This window comes from Propithecus coquereli, unplaced genomic scaffold, assembly GCF_000956105.1.
Source record: "Propithecus coquereli isolate 6110/MARCELLA unplaced genomic scaffold, Pcoq_1.0 Scaffold193, whole genome shotgun sequence".
In the NCBI taxonomy this organism is placed as follows: Eukaryota; Metazoa; Chordata; class Mammalia; order Primates; family Indriidae; genus Propithecus; species Propithecus coquereli.
This window is the reverse complement of record NW_012144190.1, coordinates 592,275-612,759: the sequence shown is the minus strand read 5'-3', so window position 1 is coordinate 612,759 and position 20,485 is coordinate 592,275. Positions and strand designations below refer to the sequence as shown.

Below are 20,485 nucleotides of genomic sequence, written 5' to 3'. Positions count from 1 at the left end.
TTAGAACCACCCCGGTTGGGCACGGCCCCTGGAGCCCCATCCCTGCAGGGCAAGGCCGGTTTTTGTGTCCTCCCCCCTCCCGACATATTCCTTGGGCCTTATTTACAGATTCACAGTTGGGGGGCAGGGAAGGGGGGTGGAGGGGGGGCCCCTCCTTCCCCGGCCCCCTGGGGTCAGGGCAAAGGGGTCCCGTTGGTGGCCAAGAGCTTCTTGTCCTTGGGGGGGCCTCGGCGGGGAGAGCCGCTCAGCTCTGGGTCAGGGCGGCCAGGCGGGGGCTGCAGGCTCCGGGGCGGGGTACCAGCGGGCCGGGTCTGGGCCCCATTCTTCTCATCTGTGAGGGAAGGAGAGGTTTTACGTGGGCTCTGCAGCCCAGGGTTGAGGTTCCTGCCATCAGGAGATGGGGTGGGGTCTCCTTATCAGTTGGTTTCAGGGACCCCCAAGGCCCCCAGCTACACCCCTGGTGAGGCCCAGTCAAATCCCCCATCACCAGGGCTGGAAGCCTCCAGAAGCTATTGCTAGGGGGACACACGACCTAGCAACAAGGCCTGGTGTTCCTAGAATGGGGGCCACACCCTAGGCCTCCTGCAACTCTCTTGGCTTTGGGAAAGGGGCCAAGTAAGTCCAAGTGAGGCCTCGGCTGGCCGGACTGTGGGAGAGTCTCGGACATTCTGGTTGCTGTTGGCCAGGACACGCCGGGCAGCACATAGGTTCGTGGCCAGAGGGGCTCCCCTACTCTCTGCTGCCCCGGTGTTAGGGAGAAATGTTCCGTGGGGATGGGGCCCACAGGAGCCTACTGGGGGGTCTCAGGCCCTCCCAGCTGGGCATGCCTGCCCGGTTCCCCTTTTGTGGGGCCTGACTTCCCCGGACAGAGGCCACTTCCTCTTGGGGAATGCTGTGGAAACACTGGTTGCTGGGCGGCCACCTAGCAATGTGCAGGGGGCCTGAGACACTATCTGAGGTCCCCTGGCAGAGACCCAGCTCTTGAGAGAAACTGACTGCGGGGCTCATTGCCATGGCAACCAACAAGGCTGTCTTTCTCCAGGGCAGGCTCCAAGGCCGAGGCCGTCCCCCCACTCCCTTCTCCTATACAAGACAGGTGGCTGAGGCCCCGGGGGGCTGTTGGTCCTACATCTTTGAGGCTGTGCCCCCTTTCGGGATCCCTGGTCATGAAGGCCGGTTTTCCTTGGCAATGGGGTCCCGTGGGCCTACTTTGCTCTGTGGTTGCCCCTAGTGACCACAATGGACAATGAGGTTTCTCTACCTTGGCACCATTGGCATTTGGGGCCCAGACGGCCCTTTATCGTGGGGGGCTGTCCTGTGAATTGTGGCATCCCTGGGCTACCCACAAGATGCCAGTGGCATACCCCTGCCCTCCCTGGTTGAGACAACCAAAATTGCCTCTAGACATTGCCAAATGTCCCCTGGGGGGCCGTGGTACAATGGATGACGCACCCCCTCCCAAAGATGTCCACATCCAAATGCCCACCAGAGTGTTCTGGTGACTAGGCCACCCTGGATCCTGCCCTCATTGCTGGGTCCTGCCCTCTTGCTCCCTTCCATGGGGAAGGTGGTCAAGGGGTCTGAGAAGGAGCAGTGAACTCTGCAAGGCTGATGCTGCCCGTCTCCCCCAGAGCAGGCAACTGTTTCCTGGTGGCTATGGCGTGCTCACCCACCCTGCAATGGGGCCAGCACCTGAATTCACTCTGTCCTATGAGACCCCGTTCCTTGGGGAGGGGTCACCATGTCTCAGAAATGAGGGCTGTTTTGGGGGGCAAGAGCTCTCCTCCCTCAGGCATTCTGGTTACCTCTGGTTGGATGTTGTGTGCCTGCCAAATTCCTAAGTTGAAATCCTAACCCCAAGGTGATGGTTGAGGAGGTCAGGCCTTTGGGAGGTGATCGGGTCATGAGGGTGGAGCCCTCAGGAATGGGATTAGCGCCTTCATACAGGAGGCCCCAGAGAGCTGCCTTGCCCCTTCCACCATGTGAGGACCTAGAAGGTGCCATCTATGAACCAGGAATCAGCCCTCACCAGATATCGAATATGCCAGTGCCTTGGTCTTGGACTTCCCAGACTCCAGAACTGTGAGAAATAAATTTCTGTCGTTTAGAAGCCACCCAGTCTGTGGTATTTTTCTTATAGCAGCCTCAAGGGACTAAGACACCTTAGTAACAAACCCAGCAGAGGCCTGACCCCTGCACTGTCCCTGGTTGCTGGGGAATTCCACTCACCGATGACGAGCTGGTGGGCCCAGGGAGGCCCAACCCCATGGAGCACAGATCCTACACACTCCCTATGAACTCAGCTTACAATCCCGGTTGCTAGGGACTGTTAGCCCTAGCAACAGGGTGAGGTGGGGCCTGAGTCCTGCGAAGAAGGTGACCAATTTGTCCTGGTTTTAGACTCAAAGTCCTGCATCCCACAAACCCGCCTTGGTTCCAGGTAAACCGAGATGGTTGGTCACCCCTCATTCTCTTAGGGACCCCTGGAGGCCAGTCTCCAGGTAGCTAGCGAGTTCCTTCTCAGGCTCCAGCCTTGGGGAACCTGCTGGCAACAGTGCAGGGAAGTCCTCAGCAAGACTGGCCTCCTCTGCAAACCAAATCCTGGAGAACCGGGTCACACAGGATGTCTCCCACCTCCAGCCCCCGCCACCCACCTGCCAGAGCCTGCACGGAGGGCTGGTCGTGAGTGCTCAGCAGCTGTGCCTGGATGGTCTCCACCACTCGCTTGAACCGACGGCTGGGACCTGGAGTGACCGGCGGGCAGGGGAATAGGCTGACTGGGGGTCGCGGACAGGGAAGGCCCTCCCGGCCTGCAGAACCCACTCTCTCCACCAAGCAAATGACTCTCCTCTCCTCTGCATCTCAGTTTCCCCTGCTCTGCTGGGGCCGGCATAAATTCATAGTTTGCAGATGGGTCTCTGTGTTGCTAGTTAAGAACCACTGTCAAACTCAGATATCTTCAACTGAAAATAACAACAGGCATCAGTTGCTATTTAAATAGATGCCACTGCTTGTTAGTTTCTAGTTGAGGCCATGTAGGGCCAGAAATGTAAGAAAATAAATGTGAGAAAAAGGTCTAAAATTAAGAAAGGTCTGCGTATTAGTCTTTAAGGGGGAAAGAAAAATAACAGCGCCATAATCGGTTTTGTTGATGGAACATCCATCGCAGTGTCGCACAGCATCCTGGTTTAGAAATCTTTGGAGCAAACTCGTCTCCTGGCAGTGACACACTACAATTCACGACAAGGAGAGCAGAGGTATCCCTCATTATCCAAACTCCCCCTATTAGGACTTAGGAAGCAAGCAGAATTGGAAGTGAGGTATTGCTGTGGTTTTTATCTCTTGTGCCAACTTTGGATTGGTCGTGGCTGCCTGGGGTGGAGGCTGCAGACAGGCTGGGCAGGAAGACGTGCTGGGATCGGTTGGTGATGTCTGCCCAGGCTGGACTGATTAATTAGACATCAGCATGCTGTGTCTTCGCCCTTTTGATCTATGATCTTAAAGCAGCAGGAAGAGCTCTGCCCTCTCCCGTGAGGTCAGGAGGCCTGGGTTGAGCCCCAGCTCTGCCACAGTTTATTGTGTCACTTTAGTCAAGTCCATTTATCTCTCTAGGACTCAGTTTTCTCCTCTGTAAAACTGGTGATTACTAACACCTAAGCTGCTTGGAAGCCTCCATGAAATAATGCGTTCATTATTTACCCTGTAAATACCCGCTAGAGGTCAATGAGAGAATGGGGAAGGATGTGGGGGTCTGTGTGAGCAGGATGCTCACAGAGTCGGCACCAGCTGAGCACCACGTCCTCCTGCCTCTTGCTGCACTCCTGGCCTTGTGAACATCCCAAACCCTGGGTGTGGGGCAGTCTAGTCAAGAACTCACCGGAGATGAGAGTAAAAGTGACAGAGTAGATGCCACCACCCCCACTGCCGTCCCGTCGGGGGGAGGGCTCTGGGCCCTCAGAGGAGCTGATGTCCACCTGGAAGCGGACGGGCTTCTGGAAGACGGAGGGGCCACCGCTGGCCTTGTACTCGGCCCTGAAGCTGGTCTGTGACAGCACACTGTGACTCAGGCTGGGGATCTGAGAGAGGTGGGAACACAAGGATAGGGTGAGTTCAGGGACTAGATAACCAACCCCACAACAGCTCTGGCCAAGAAACTACAAATCCCATCAGTCACTGGTGGAAAGAATAACAAAAAAGGTATGGGAGGCCCCATTGCCTGCTGGGACTTGTAGTTTCCTCTGTCCTATAAACAGGATATCAGAGGAATGGCTGAACCACTGAATCCCAAGTTCACAAGGATTCTTACATGTAGGGACAGCCCCAAGCTCTAAGACCACATGAAACACACTTCTCCCTCCTTCCCTCCACAAATACTGCCCATAAGCCAGCCCCATCTGTCTCCAAAACTGTGAGTCCCTTCAGCTCCTAAAGCAAAGAACCCCAGGACTGGCAGCGGGCAGCCCTAAAGTCTGCTGGGAAAAGTAGTTTCTTCTGCTGATCTAGAACCTGATAACGGGGAATGGTAACTCACCAACCTCAGGGGCACTAGTATCTGGGAAACTGCAATTCAGGATTCTATTTCACCACCTCCAGGCCTCTGGGCACAACAAACCTTTCCTCCCTGTCCCTCACCGACAGAACCCAACTCTGGCTGGAAAACTACCGATCCCAGAGCCCAGGAGGAAGGCAGGCCAACGAGAAGGTGGCGAACCCCAGCGGCTGCCGGGGTTTGTCGTTCTGGGGTGGCCAGGCGCACGGGGAACCCTCACCGACAGGAAGGCATGGACTATGTCTGCTTTGATGCTGCTGAGAGGTTTGTCCTTTAGCACGAGGAATATTTGTTCTTCTTTGTCCAAGGAGATGAAATTCCCAAACCAGGAGCGTTTTGCCAGCCTGAGTGGAGGGGATGGTTGGAGTAAGGTCAGGAGGGCGCCGAGGAATGAAACCCTCTCCCTCCCCACCCTTCCGTTCCCTGGTAGACTCACTCCGGAGAGGACTCTGGCGTCAAACTGGACATCTCCTCGGCAGTGGGGACTGGTGTGGGGAGGGGAGAGAACGTGGTCAGCGCTTGTCCCCCGTCCTAGTGGCAGCACACAGCCCTGCGGTCTCCTCCACAGGGGCTCCAGACCCCAGACTTGGCCTGGTTAGGCCACACCCATGGGGCGGGGCTCACAAGCCATGGGCCAATGGGGAGATGATCCAGAGCAAAAAGGGGCGTGTCCCTCAAATGGGCTCCCCCTCCAGAGATAGAGGCCCTAAGTCCTGTCTCCCCACACCTGCGTCTCTCCAGGAAAGCCCCTCTTCTCTTAGAATGTGGGAATCCAGGCCTCCATTCCCTTTCTCGCTGGAGAGCCCAGGAGGATCTCCCTGGGATCAGATTTTCAGCCACTGGCCCCCTCCCCACATTAGGACCCAGGAGTCCGTGCCCCCAGCCTCTGCACCTCCGTACCCTGCATCTTGCGCCGGTGGAAGCGAGGGGAGCCCAGGAAGCTGTTGCGGATGGAGTTGAGGCGACTCCTCCAGGCGGCTCCCCCGACACCGCCACCTGGGCTAGGGGGTGGTGTTGTCCCCGGAGTCCCAGTGGGGCTGGCCCGGGGCGTGTGCAGGGGCGAGTGCAAGGGGGTCCCGCCGGAGGAGCGCGGGGATCCTGGAGGGCCGGGCAGGGGTGTGGAGCGGGCACTGGGGGGCGGGGGCTGCTCCCCGGTGCCCCCACCTCTGGGGCCCCGGGAAGGCAGCGTCTGCGTTTTGGAAGTCGGGGAGCCCCCGCCTCGGGCCTCATCTCTAGCCCCGGGCTCCGGTGAGAAGGAAAAGACCGGACTCTGTGGAGGAACGCAGACTGGTGAGAAGGCGGACAGCCAAGGCCGTGGGGGCCCCACTCTGCACAGACGCCCCTCGGAGAGGCTGGCCCGATGCATGCTGGGACTTGTAGTCCAATTACTGCCTTTCCTCTATCGAAGAGGCTAGTACAAAGTAGGCGCTCAATCAACTTTTGTTAAACGAATAAATGAACCCATCACACTCACTGAAAACCCAGTCATAAGGAGGAAAAAATGGCCAATGGTCCGAGATACTAAGGCCTTGGGTTTTGGGCCTCTAGGGAGGAGGCAACGTCTCAAGGCTGCATGTGAATTGTAGCTTCTGCTGCTCAATCTTTGCTCCACAGTGTCTCCGCCCCTTTATCCCTTCTTAATTCCACTGGGGACCTGGTCTTACCCTTGGGCTGCTTAGAGGGCTGGAGGACAGACCGGTGGAAGCTCCACTGACGCTACGGGATCTGTTCCCAGGATAGATTAAAAAAAAAAAAAAAAAATCAAATCAGGTGGCAAAGTTTCAAAAGGCTCAGATGTCCTCTCACTTCCACGGTCCTTCCAGATGAGGAAATGAGAGAAAGGAGGTGACTTTCCCAAGCACACAGCACATTTGAGGTTGAGCTGGGGCTGGAATCCTGAACTCCCTCTCTACCCGGGACTGTGGATCCCTCCGGAAGAGATAGGGGCTCCCACCTCTGGCTGTGCTGGGCCATCTCCAAGGCCCGTCGGGTGGGTACGGGAGAGCCACCACCCCCGGCATCGGTGATGCTTAGGACTTCCATGGACTTCCGCTCTGGCCGCCGCTTCCCGTGACGGCTCAGCATGGGGGAATCCACACGCTTTCGGGGTGGGTCTGAGGGACGAGAGTTTCAACCCAATCAGTGGATTCGCCCAGATGCACACGACACTTATACGACTTCCTTGTAAACTGCACAGCTGGGGAAACTGAGGCCCAGAGTGGAGAGGGGTTTTGATAAATGTCATGGAGAAAATCAAGCAGTCTGAACTCAGAAGCTCACAGCCTGCAGCCCTTTCTTCCTTCGAGAACCCTGGGGTCTGGGTTCCCAGCCTCTTCCCCTCTCAGGACCCCGGTGTCTGGCCCCCGAGCCCTGTCTTCTCACCAACATCATTCCGGGGAGGCAGATCCTGGTCCTCGCAGCTGGGATACCGCTCCTTCCGATCCAAAAGCAGATAATATATCATCTTTTCTTGGTTCTCCCTAAGATGGGGGGTGGTGGGGGTGGAAGGGGGTAGGAGAAGATCGAGGTCAGAAATCAGTGCCCAGAGGACGTCTCGTCTGCTCCCAGTGGCTGTGGCTCTCTGGGCTCAGTCCCATCCAGGATTTCTGTCTATACTTCCATTTTTCTAGGTATCAAAATCATTGGTTTCCTTTGGCTCAAGGTACCTCTCAGCGTTGTTTTACTCAATAATAATAACAATAATATTACATAATACCTAACATTCGGGCACTTACTATTTGTAAGCACTATGTAAGGGGCCGTCTAAGTCTGTCTCAGCGTCTATGAATACTTTCTCAGCATATTCCTCTACCTTCTCCCCGCTGGCCCCGCAGAGGAGGGAGCTTTTACGTCACGCCCCACCAGGTCCCAGGTTGCTGCGCCCTGCCTGGTCTGCGCGTGCGCGAGGTCCTGTTGTGGCAGCTCATCCCACGTGTGTGTGTGTGTGCGGGGGTCTTGGGGTCTTACTCCTCACTGCGCAGCTCACGGTGCAGCCGCTCACGGTCCCTGAAGCAACCCAGCGACGCCATGCTCTCTAGGACGTCGGGGTCCAACTCTCCGTTGGATGGCAGGCTTCGCATGGCTACCCGGCGGCCAGGGGCTGGCTCCAGGCACGGGTCCGGCTCGTGTTTCCCGCCTCTGGGGAGGGGGAGAAACGTCACTGGGAACCGGCCGCTAAGACTCAAGGGTTCTGGGCCCCCAGCCTTCACTCTAAGAAACCCAGGAGTCCTGGCCCCCAGCCCCTCCTCCCTCAGACCCAGGGGTCCAGTCTCCAGCCCCTCTTCCCGCAGATCTAGAGGTTCCCCCAGCCCCTTCTCCCTCGGACCCAGGAGTCCTGGACTCTGAGCCTAGCCCCCTCCTCACTCTGGCCCCCAGACCCCTTCTCCAGCTGTGTCCTCTTCCCCCAGGACCCAGAAGTCCAAGTGCCCAGCCCCTCGTCATTCAGGAGCCCTGGCATCCCACCCCCAGCCTCCTGTCCTGCTTTGGCCCCTACCCCTACTCCCCCAGGGACCCCAGTGCCCAGTTACCCCATACTCACAGGTACCAAGGATGTTTCTGAATTTGCTCCAGCTGTGAGGGAGTAGGTCGTAGAGAAGCAGAAGTAAGGTAGTATGCACACGTTTGCGGGCAATGAAAGCTGACTAGGGTGGATTTGGGGGTCCCTAACCATGCATCCCCCCGACCCCCACTAGGGGCAGGATGACACATCAGGGCTCCCCCTAGTGGTGACGGAGCGCATCGCCATGCGCACGCGCAGTCTCTGACTACTGGGCCAGGCGGCTCTAGTTTTCCGCATGCGCAGTGTCATCCTGCCCCCTCCGCGGCTTCTCAGAAGGGCCGATCCACGCATGCGCTCTCTCACTGCCTGGGACTCCTGGGTCCACTGTTGCGTGGACTCCACGCGGGTTGTGAGCAGGAGGCTTTGCCGGACCTTGGGCTGCGGCTAAGCCAGCGACCCCAGTCACCCCAGTCGCCATGACTCCCTTGGGTATGCGAACTAAAATAAAATTTTAAGGCTCACCCCTGCCACCGGCTGACTAAATGGAACCCCTCGTGACCAAAGGAATATCCTAAAACTAAATTGCCTGCCAGGAGGAAGGAGGTCAGACATGCCTTATCATGCCCCCCTCCCTTCTTGGGGACAGCCTTTGTAACCCATTAACAGGCCTAAGGGTATGCAAGACACACCTGCAGGTCCTCAATTTACACAACAAATCTATGTCCAGTGGCTTATCTCTGATAAAGAGCTCCTTATGTTGAAACATTCCAAGCCTCTAGACAAAGCTTCATGTCTTTAACCAATTACAGGTCAAAGAATCTTTTAACCCACCTATAACCTGTAAGCCCCAGCTTCAAGATGGCCCATCTTTTTGGGCCAAACCAATGTATGCTTCCCACATATTGATTTATGACTTCACCTGTAACCCCTGTCTCCCTGAAATGTATAAAACCAAACTGTGACCCAACCTCTGCGAGTCCACTGCTCAAGACCTCTTGGGCGTGGCTCTGGGTCATGGTCCTAAAATTTGGTTCAGAGTAAATCTCTTTAAAATTATTTTACAGAGTTCGGTCTTTTTTTCCGTTGACAGGTGTTCTGTGCTCATAGCCCAGTCCTCCCCCTCCGCCAGTTCCCCCAACTCACGCTGAGCCTTTTTTCGGGCTCCACTTCGATCATGCCCCTCAGGAGGCTCTGGCAGTCTGGAGGAATGAAGTGGGGCATGTGGAAGACGCCTCGCTTCACCTTCTCCAGCAGCTGGCGGAGGTTGTCATCATCGAAGGGCAGAGCCCCCTGGGCAAGAGAGAACCAGGACCCCTTACACAGGGCTTACAGATTGTAAGCACTTCGCAGGCGTTAACGCATTTAACCTTCACCACAAGCACAGGAGGTAGAGAACCACTTTTGCCTCCATTTTATGAGTGGGGAAACTGAGGCACAGAGAGGCTCAGCAATTTGCTCAAGGCCACCTAGCTCCTAAGTGGCAGAGCAAGGATTTGGCAAGGAGTAGCCTGGCGCCTGCGCTCAAGAGGCTGGGGCTGCAGTGGACGCCATTCTTTAAAAACAGGTTTCTCCCCAGACCAGTTTCTGGAGGGGAAATCATTCATTCAACAAAAGGTGAGCATCTGTTATGAGTCAGGGATCCCGCAGTGAACAAAATAAGCCACTGCCGGGGTACAGCTCACGCTGCTCACCGCAGACAGCAGGTGAGCAAGCGAACAAATAGCGATGTGAGGGAGCGACTAAGTGACGCTTCTCCTGGCAGGTACAGCTGGAGCGGAGGCCTGAGTGAAGCTGAGCCCTGAGCCCAAAGACTGGCGTCCTCATAAGAAGATGGGAGCGGTGCAGAGGCAGGAAGAAAGACATGTGACGGTGGAGGCGGAGATCGGAGCGACGCAGCTACGGCTACACCAAGGACACCGAGACACCAGAACTAGAAGAGGCAGGATGCTTCCCTAGAGCCTTCAGAAGGGGCATGGCCCTGCTGACACCTTGATTTTTGACTTCCGACGCAGAACTGTGAGAGAATACATTTCTGTCGTTTGAAGCCAAGCCACCCAGTCTGTGGTCATTTGTGACATCAGCCCCAGAACACCAGTACAGGATGCAAGAGTGTGCGTTCGAGGGATCAATGGCAGCCTGTGCGGGGCCCCAGGGTGTCGGAGGGGACCGAGGAGAGGGGAGAGTGGTGGCGAGGGTGCCCGAGGTTCTGTAGTGGCTGGTCACATGCCTGGAGGGGCAGTAGGCACAGGGTCAGGAGTAGGAAAGCTGGCACCTGCTTTGGTTTGAATCCTTGTTCTGACGCATAGGGTGGCGTGACCTCCGGCAAGTAACTGCTCTGAAAACAGTGACGGGGAGTAGCAGTGTCAGGAGCAGCTGACTTAGTGCAGTGCTGGGCCCATGGCTGGGGCCGTACATGCGTTAGCTGTTGTGACGCGTTCAGCAACTGATCGCGCCCCTGCTACAGCCCACATTCTGGTGTAGCCACCAAAGACGGTGCAGGGAACACAGTCTCGTCCCTGTCCTCAAGGAGCTTTGCCTAGGACGGTGCTGGGCACACCCCAGATGCTCAGTGACTAAGCACAGTGGTGGAACTGTCTTCTAGAGGGGAGACAGACGACAAACAGATGGACATCTCCCATGAGGCCGGTGGGAATGCTTCCAATGAATCAGGCAAGGGTTAGAGGGACAGGAGGCCAAGGTGACCTCGGAGGGGTTAACATCGGACAAAAACTCGAGGGGGTGACAGTGTGCGTCTCTGAGAGCTTTTCCAGGTGTTGGAAATGCCCAGTTGCTCCAGTATCTGAGGTCTGTGGACAGAGAATGCAGGGTGTATCGGGGGAGAAAAGGAGAGAGCACCCCCGAATGCTTGTCTTGGGGTCAGGACACCTGGCTTTGACTTCTGGCTGCCCGGCACTCTAGCACTACCCCTCAGTTTCCTCTCCTCTGTGAATTGGACATAGCGATCCTGCCAGGAAGGGCTACGGCATGGATTAAAAATTATAACAACGACAACAACACAACAACAGCAACAGAACCGAGTCTAGTTATTCTTGGTAGCTCTGCTCTGAGAAGTCACCATGAGCTGTGAATTAGGGAATAATGAGGCATTGCTTCCGGAGGAAATACAGGTACGTTCCTTTGCCCCTCTGGTCATGACACTTTTATCAATCATGACTTAACTTTGTGTTTCTATTTAAAGACACCTTTAATACGTACTATTTCATTGGTGTCGAACTCAGGCCCAACAGCGCTGTACTCATTCCTGAACGAAGCTCATCTAACACTTGGATTTTCTCTGCAAGGCACATACCAGCCTCCTCGTGCTTAGGAACACTAGAAGGCACTTCAGAAAGTGCTACGTTTGGGGACTGTTTCAAACAGTGACATCACAGCAAAAAAAAAAAAAACCCACAAAAATGTGAAAAGGACGTTTGTTTACAGGATGAAAGCCGAACCAAAAAGGCAGGGGGCTCTCTGACCTCAGCTGGGAACCAGCGCTCAGGCTGGAGACTTGAATCGTCACTGCTCTGTGCAGGTCTGCCAACGACCGTGAACGCACCCAGGTATTGATTCTGGGTTACAGATAAATGTTATTGAGTAGGTGAATTCACCAATACGGAATCTGCAAATAACGAGGACTGAATGTAATAGTAATAAACTACTAATAATAATTATTGAGCACTGCTCCAAGGGCTTAACATGTAACATTTAATTTAAGCCCTCACAATTGTAGGTACTATAATTATTCCCATTGTGCAGATGAGGAAACTGAGGGAAGCGACTTGCTTGCTCAAGGTGAGGGAGCAGGAAGTTGAGCTCAGCTGGTTGGGCTCCAGAACTGGGCCTTTAACTATCGTGTGAAGAAGAGCTGAGGTCTGGAATGTTCTTAGCTGGCCTCCCAGGCACCTCGGCTGCTCTCGCCATGGGGCTCTGAGCTCTAGGAGGAGGGCAGTGCCAGGTCAGCCTCGTTCTCCCTCGTGTCGGTCACAGAGCCTTGTGATTAAGAAAACAAACAACAATCCCACTCCTGCCTCTTATCAGCTGTGTGCCCATGGGCCAGTCCCTTCCCCTCTCTGGGACTGCTGAGAGAGTTGCCTGAGATAATGTGCTCGCAACAGTGCCCGTCCTAGAGTAAACTGCTTATTTATTCATGCCATGCGTGTGTACCAGGGGCTTACGATGTGTCAACCCTGGGGTTGCCAAGGCGAGCTGACAAAAAGAAATAAAACAAAGACAAAAGCCCTGACCTCGAGGACCTTATGACATAGAAAGGAAGGGAGATACCACGCAAAGGACTATACAACAAACTGCACAATGACAACTCTCATAGTTGCGGGGAAGAAGACAGCCTACCACAGGCAGATCTGACTTCATGGGGTCGGGGGAGGAGAGGGCCCAGGGGAAGCTTCCTGGAGAAGTTACAATTGAGCTGAGAGCAACAGGGCTGGTAGGGATGGGAGAGTGTTCCAGGCACAAGAGCAGGTGCAAAGGGCCTGCGGTGAAAGCCCAGCCGATACCTCCATTTGGTTGTCCTAGTTATTACAATATCACGACACCCTAAAATCAACTGGTAAACAACCACAGTTCCAAGCCCTCCAGGTACTCCTGGGTGCCCCATCCCTTTCCGAGGGCTGTGCCTCAACCATCCCATAGTTCTGTGAGTGCAAGTTTAGCCCTGACACAGAGAGGGCGCTCGTGGATTTTGGTGTGGTTGTGAACGCAATGCATTTCCCAATACTAGTTAAATACTGGGGAGATGACCCCTGAGTGAGAATGGGAAGTATTGTTCTGTGTGCCCACCGGGCAGGACTGTTCTAGAAATGAGGCAGGAGTGTGACTTACAACGAGCAGGGCGAAGAGGATCACCCCACAGCTCCACATGTCTGCGCGGCGGCCATCGTACTTTTCCCCCTGGAAGGGAGGACAGTTGTGACTCCATCGCTCCCCACTGCTGCGTTCACCCCCTGCCCCCCCGGTCCCCCGCCCCTTACTCACCTTGATCACCTCTGGACATGCGTAATGGGGGGACCTGAGAGAGAGAGAGGTGGTGTGAGCTTCCAGCCAGCTTCTAACCCCCTCCCCAGGGACTCGGGGGGCCAGGCCCCCCACTCACCCGCAGCTGGTCTCCAGGAGGCTGTCCCCCACCTGCAGGGACGCCATGCCAAAGTCTGCAATGCGGATGTTGTTTTTCTCATCCAAAAGCAGGTTCTCAGGCTTTAGGTCTCTGTGGCTGAGACAGGCACGTGGAGCTCAGGCCTCTGCCTTCCTCCCAGGAGGCCCAGGCCCCAGTCACTATCTCTCAAGGCAGAACACCTCTAGAACTTTTTGTTTTTTTTTTTTAAAGGGAGAGACCATTTATTACCATTCATTTATTTTGGTCTATTTTTTAAATATATTTTTTCCTCTTATTTTTAAATTCACCCATTGGTGTGTATATATATATATGCATATATGTTTGAGATAGGGTCTTGCTCTGTTGCCTGGGCTAGAGTGCAGTGGCATTATCCTAGTTCACTGCAACCTCAAACTCCTGGGCTCAAGCGATCCTCCTGCCTCAGCCTCCCGAGTAGCTGGGACTACAGGCTTGCGCCACCTCGCCTGGCTTGGGAAACTTTTTAGGATGGACAATCACAAACATGCCCCAAAGTGGATAGAAGATCACAGGTTCTAAAGATTTCAAAACAAAATTTAAAAATAAAAATAAAAAGTGGAGAGAAGACTGTAAAGAGGCCCCTTAGACCATCTCCCTGCTTCACCCATTATCAACCCAGGGCCAATCTTATCTCATTTATGTCCCTGCGTAGCCCCCCCACCCTGCATTATTCTGTAGGAGATCTCAGACAGGGTGTCATTTTATCTACAAGTATTTGAATATGTATAAAGTGAGACATTTTGAGGCAAGTAGAGCTGCTATTGAACTGGTTCTTAAAATATAAAAATATTTTCATACTGAATAGTAAAAAAATACCGCCAGCCCTAGCCAGTCACTGGCTCCTCCCTCGAGACCCTTGTACCCATGGACCAAATGCCACAAGACTTAAGGGGTTGATGTTCGGGGAGAGGGGGCGCTGCCCTATTTGGAGTGGTCAGTAACTGGGTCATGTTCCTTGCTAAGTATGTTGAATATCGCCCCCTAGAGGTCAGAGCTCTCAATGTCAGGGTTTTGACACTGTCTTGCCAACAGGGAGGTATTGAAAATTTAAATAGGCCGCCTTTTTATCACCAAGTTTTACCCCAAATCTGAGCATCCCAAGTCTGAGCCCCTCCGCCGTTATCCCCACCCTGGTGCTAAAAACACATCCCAGAGGGGGAGATGTGCAAATAAAGGAGGCTAAAAGATGAAGGCATCCATTTTGCACCTTAATTAATCATGAAAATATTGCATATTTAATATCTTGTTTTAGGGACTGAAGGCAATTCAATAAGGAAAAGATAATCTTTTTAAATGGATGCTCATATACAAACAAACAAACAAAAAGCCTCATCAGTCTTTGCTTCACACCATATACTAAAATTAACCTGAAATAGATCCCAGATCTAACTGCAAGAGCTCAAACTATATAACTTCTAGAAGAAAACACAGAAGAAACTCTTAGCGACCTTGAGTTGGGCAAAGATTTCTTAAATAAGACGGAAAAACCATGAACTATAAAAGAAAAAATCAGCTGAGCATGGTGGCATGCACCTGTAGTCCTAGCTATTTGGGAGGCTAAGGCAGGAGGATGGCTTGAGCCCAGGAGTTTGAGGCTACAGTGAGCTATTATGGTGCCAGTGCATTCCAGCCTGGGTGACAGAGTGAGACCCTGTCTTTAAGAATTAAAAAAAAAAAAAAAGAAAGAAAAAAAAATCAATAAACTAGAGCTTATAAAAATTAAAACCTTTTACTTTTCACAAAACATTGTTATAACAATGTAAAAACACGTCACAGACAGGAGAAAATAGTTTAAAAACATACATTGATGAAAGATTTGTTCCTAGGAGAAGTATTTATTAGGAGTTATTACTAGAGGTATCTCTTATCTTATCCTCTTTACTCCTAGAATAAAGAATTGTTACAAATCAGTAATAAAAAAAACTAAATTTAAAAAAATAATTAAAAATGGGCAAAGAATCTGAATGGACATTTCTCCAAAGAAGACATGTAAATGGCCAATAAGCACATAAAAAGATGTTTCAAATCAAAAATCATTAGGGAAATGCAAAGGAAAACCACAATTTGATACCACTTCACATCCACTAGGATTGCTATAATCAAAAAGACAGATAATAGCAGGTGTTGGCGAGGATGTGTGGAGATTGGAACCTTCATACATGGTTAACAGGAATGCAAAATGGTGAAGCCACTTTGGTAAACAATCTGGCAGTCCCTCAAAAGGCTAAACACAGGCTGGGCACAGTGGCTCATGCCTGTAATCCTAGCACTCTGGGAGGCCGAGGTGGGAGAATTGCTTGAGGTCAGGAGTTCGCGACCAGCCTGAGCAAGAGTGAGACCCCGTATCTACTAAAAATAGAAAAAATTAGCTGGGTGCGGTGGTATGCGCCTGTAGTTCCAGCTACTCAGGAGGCTGAGGCGGGAGGATTGCTTGAGCCCAGGAGTTTGAGGTTGCTGTGAGCTATGATGATGCTACTGCACTCTAGCCATGGTGACAGAGCGAGACTCTGTCTCAAAAAAAAAAAAAAAAAGACTAAACATGGAGTTATCATATGACCTAGCAATTCCACTCCTAGTTATGTACCCAAGAGAATCGAAAACAGGTACACACAAAAATTTGTACATGAGTGTTCACATGTCCATATTATTCATAATAGCCAAAAAGGGGAAACAACTAAAATGTCCATCAGTGGAAGAATGGATCAGCAAATGTGTTATATCCATACGATGAAATATTATTCGGACATGAAAAGGAATGAAGCATGGATACATGCTACAACACAGATGAACCCTGAAGACATTTTGCTAAGTGAAAGAAGCTAGTCACAAAGGGCCCCATACTGTATGATTCCATTCATATGAAATGTCCAGAATAGGTAAAGCCATGTGGACAGAACGTAGATTAGTGGTATACGGGTAGCAGGGGTATAGCGAGTGACTGCTAATGGGGGCATGGTAATGAAAATGTTCCAAAATTACATAGTAGTGATGTATAACACTGTGAATATATATATATAAATCTCCACAGAATTACACATTTTAAAAGGGGGGATTTTATGGTATGTGAGTTATATCTCAATAATTTAAAAAAAGATAAAGGATTTGTTTTGGGGCTGACCACACTGGCTTCTACTCCATGTGCCTTCCAAGGCAGCCCTCTGGGCAGTCCTCAGCTTGGCCTGCCCCTCAGCCGCCCCCTCACCAGATGGAGTAGCTATGGCAGAAGTCCAGTGCCGACACGATCTGGCGGAAGAACTTCCGGGCCTCCTTGGGTGTCAGTCTCCCCTTCTTTACCAGGTAGTCAAACAGCTCACCCCCAGAGACATGCTCCAGAACCAGGTACCTGGGGGACACAGAGGGGGCAGAGGGCTGCAAGGGGCATGTGGGGGACCAAAGGGTCTGACCTCCCTCTCCTATTGGCACCTGGAGGCGGACACCCCCCCAATACCATGAGCCCCTTGGGAGGAAGAGATTCCAATTCCCAAGAGTCCCTGGGAAGAACAAACTCTAATTCCCATGAGTCTCCTGGGAGGAAAAGACCCTAATTCCCATCAATCCCTGAGAGGAGAAGAGACTCCAATTCTCATGAACCCCTGGGAGGATGAGACTGCAATTCCCATGAGTCCCCAGGAGGATGAGACTCCAATTCCCATCAATCCCTGGGAGGAAGAGACTCCAATTCCCATCAATCCCTGGGAGGAAGAGACTCCAATTCCCATTAGTCTCTAGGAAACCAAAACTCAATTCCTATTAGCCCTGGGCATTGGAGCCCCCCATGTCAACTTCATCCAGATTGTCTAGTAGAGTATTCCCCGCAGTGCAGTGGGGTGAGGAATTGGTGATCAATACTTCGAATCTTAGTTGTTTCAGGAGATAAGTCAACTCCATTAGCACCTGGAGGGTAGGGACCCCAATTCTTATACAGCCTGGGAAATAAAGGCCCCCTATTCCTATTAGCCCCAGAAAGCCAAGCCTCTAACTCCCATAAGCCTCTGAGATGAAGAAACTTGAATTCTCATTCATTCTTGGGCAATAAGGATTGCAGTGTGCAACAATCCAAGCCGAATTCTGTGAGGTAAAAGGCTACAACCCCCATCAGCCCACGACAGGCTAAAAATTCCCAACTTCTATAAGCCTCTGGGACATAGAGAGTCCCAATTCCTATCAACCACTTGGGTTCTAAAGACTCCAAATCCCATCAGGCTCTGGGAGGTTAAAACTCTTAATTCCCATCAGCTCCTGGGAAACAAAAGCTCAATTTCTATGAGCTCTTGGACAAGTGGGATTCCTGCATGAAGCATAAACTCACTTGGGCCCTCCCTCCCTCCACTGACCCCAGGGTAGGAGTGATAACTCTACCGGTCCCTGCTGCCACACCGGGGAAAGCTGGAGAACTACAATTCCCATGAGCACTGGGACCTTCCAGGGAAACCTGCCCCAGCATCTGATGGATGTTGATGTCAGTTCATCCTGGGGACTCGGTGGGGGCAGGAGGGCTGTCCCCTCTCCCTCTGCCCAGTCCAGCTGTCCTTTGGGTCACTAGAGTCTGGACAAAGAGGCCCATTCTCTGGAGCCTGGACAGCTGGACTCCCTCCCACCCTCGTCCTGCCTGGGGGGTAATTGACTTTGAGATACTGACTCAGAACTCCTAAAGGAGGCCCATTGTTTGGGTGTCCAGCGATGGCACCCGAAGTTATACTGGGGGAGGAGAGGAGTCTTCCAATGCTCCATAGTAGGGGTTCTGGAAGATCCTTCCAGATTTGGTAGGCCCATTGCCTTAGAAACAGGGGTATCTGCCCTTAGTAAACTGGGTCTGGCTGAGGGCATCCAGATTGTCTAGTGGAGAGTATTCCCTGCATTGCAGCGGGGTGAGGAACTGGGGAAGCAGTGGGAGGATCAGCCTGTGTCCCACTCAGGATGACTCAGGTGTGGCTGTCCTGTTGCCAAGGTGCACTGACCCTTAGCATCAGGCCCAAGTCAGCGTGGGAGCCACAGGGTCCCTGTGCAACAGGGAGGGAATTAGGCCTTCAGTGGTCCGGCCTGGAGAGCTGACGTTTCCCCAGGCCCACCTAGGCTCTGTGTCTGGAAGAGTCCCACCCTAGTACCTTGGAAAGGGAGGATGGGGAGGAGGGCTGGGTGTCTATAAATACCTACAAATATTTCTTGTTCTCGTAGACGTCGTGGAGCTTGAGGACGTGAGGGTGTTCAATGAGCTTCAGGATGGCGATCTCCCGCTCCACCTGAGGGGCAAGGGAGGAAGGTGGGGCACAGGAACAGAGGTCAGCGTGGCCTCTCTACTTGCGCCTTGCCCCTCCACCCCAAAGGATTCCCGCTGCGCACACACCTTCATCAGCACCGACTCGGACAACTTCTCCCGGTTCACGATCTTGATGGCGACCTTCTGACCCGTGATGCAGTGTACCCCGAGTTTAACCAGCCCTGGGGGAGTAGGTTGACAATGTGCGATTTAACATTTCAAAATCATGAGCAAAAGAACAAAAACAAATAATAATAAAAAAAAGTGTGGTGTTCTCCTTGAGCCCCTTCCTCCCTGGCTCCTAAGTCCCCCTGTACCACCCTGTCTCCTCCTCCTTCCCCTGCTCGCTGTTCAACCACGGCCCGAATCACCCTGACCCGAATCACCCTGACCCGAATCACCCTGACCCAAACTCCGGGGCCCACTTTCCACAGTACACAATCCCTTTCCGCTCCTCGTTGCCCAGCTCCGTTCCTTCAGGTCGACCATCTGCCCATCTGCTCATCCCTGTCACCGGCCAGCCTGGGATTGTCACTCCGTCCTGTGTCCTGTCCTCCGTCCTCGTGTGCCCTTGTTCCTGTCACACACTCTTCCCTCACTGTGCCTCCACACTTGTATCTCCCCCAAACTGCCTCCTTCAAGCCTCTTTCTCTCTCCTTCTCTCGCCCCATCACCTGAATTCTCTGCCTTTCAATCTTTTTGAAACCCCATCTCTCAAGGATATAGTCTCACATTTGACCCCTCCCCAAACCACCTTCTCACCTCCTCCCAGACCCTGAGCCCTCCACCCCCTTCTCCAATTTTCTTTCAATAGCAGCCCTGGCTGAACACACACACCCCCCAAGGGTATGTCCAGACCCCTACCCACCCCTCTACTCAGGATCCTTGATCCTATGACCTGAATCCCCAAAGCCACAGACCCAGCCCTCCTCCCTTAGACCCAGGAGTCCGGGCCCAGCCCCTCCTCCCTCAGACCTCCTCCAGGCCTCTGACCCCTTGTCCCCTGTAACTCAGAATTCAGGTCAGCAACACCTTCACACTCTTGCCACGGGGATCTGGGGGTCTGACGCTCTCCCTTTCCTAAGTGCCTCAGCTTCCAGTCTTGGCCTGGTCCCCACTCCTGCAGGTGCTGGCCCTCAGTTTTTTGGGGACCCCAGGCCCATCTCTGGATCCACTGCCTGGGACACTGGATCAGCTCCCATCTCGCCTCCACCCACCATGCACCCGGCAGGAGAGAGGCTGCGGCCAGTGGACAGTGTTTAGCAACAGCAAAGGACGAACCCCCTTTCCACAGCCACTCCTGGGGGATGTGCCCGTTACAGCCCATCTTTCCACCTCTCCCTTCTGCTCTCACACTGAGCTGGCATGCCAGAGGAGGGGGCGAATGCTGCAGGTCCCATGGCCCCTGCCTCAGTGCCCCTGTCAGCCCGACTTGCTGCCTGGACAGCGGGCGGCCCTCCCAGGCCCGAGGCCAGTGGGGAGGGACAGCTTCCCAGGATGGTCGCACCTCCGCGCCAGGCGCCAGCCTGCAGCCTGCAGCCGTACTGCAGCAAGGGCCTTGCTGCCCGTCCCAGCCCGGTCCCCACTGCTGCAGGCCGGCCTCCTTTCCACTGTGCCCTGGAGCCCCCTCCAACCTCTGCCCCTATGAGGTTGGAGCATTTGGGCCCAACCCCCACCCCCAGACGTAGGGGTCCAGGTCCCCCCTCCTCCTCCCTGAGACCCAGGGGTCAGGCCCCCAGCCCCTCCTCCCTGGGACCCAGAGGTTCAGGTCCCCAGCCCCTCCTCCCTCAGACCCCGGAATCTGGGCCCTCAGTCCCTTCTCCTCCAGGACCCCAGAGTCTAAGCCCCCATCCTCCTCCATCCTGGGGACCCAGGAGTCTGGATCCCAAGTCCCTTCTCTATGAGGGACACAGGAGTCTGGGCAGCCAGCCCCTGCCCTTTAAATACCTATGAATCCCGCCCTCTGCCCCAGCCTCCACCTTGCCCCCTCCCCAGGTGTCCCCTCCCGCTAGGCTCACCTGTCTGTCC

The 20,485-nt window shown here is 53.6% G+C and overlaps 1 protein-coding gene across 1 annotated transcript; it reads right to left on the bottom strand.

Annotated features, from left to right (window-relative positions):
* Position 1: 1 nt before the first annotated feature.
* BRSK1 (BR serine/threonine kinase 1) lies at positions 2-18,946 on the bottom strand. The gene is made up of 19 exons (XM_012642997.1): positions 18,850-18,946; positions 18,545-18,639; positions 18,355-18,440; positions 16,403-16,543; positions 13,162-13,278; positions 13,044-13,077; positions 12,891-12,959; positions 9,192-9,338; positions 8,088-8,119; positions 7,517-7,687; positions 6,932-7,029; positions 6,504-6,663; positions 6,214-6,274; positions 5,450-5,819; positions 4,986-5,034; positions 4,770-4,893; positions 3,878-4,076; positions 2,655-2,744; positions 2-331 (listed from the first exon to the last, which is right to left on the bottom strand). Exons 1-19 carry the CDS (start codon positions 18,944-18,946, stop codon positions 174-176), a joined length of 2,298 nt encoding a protein of 765 aa, XP_012498451.1. The 3' UTR covers positions 2-173.
* Between the last annotated feature and the right edge of the window lie 1,539 nt (positions 18,947-20,485).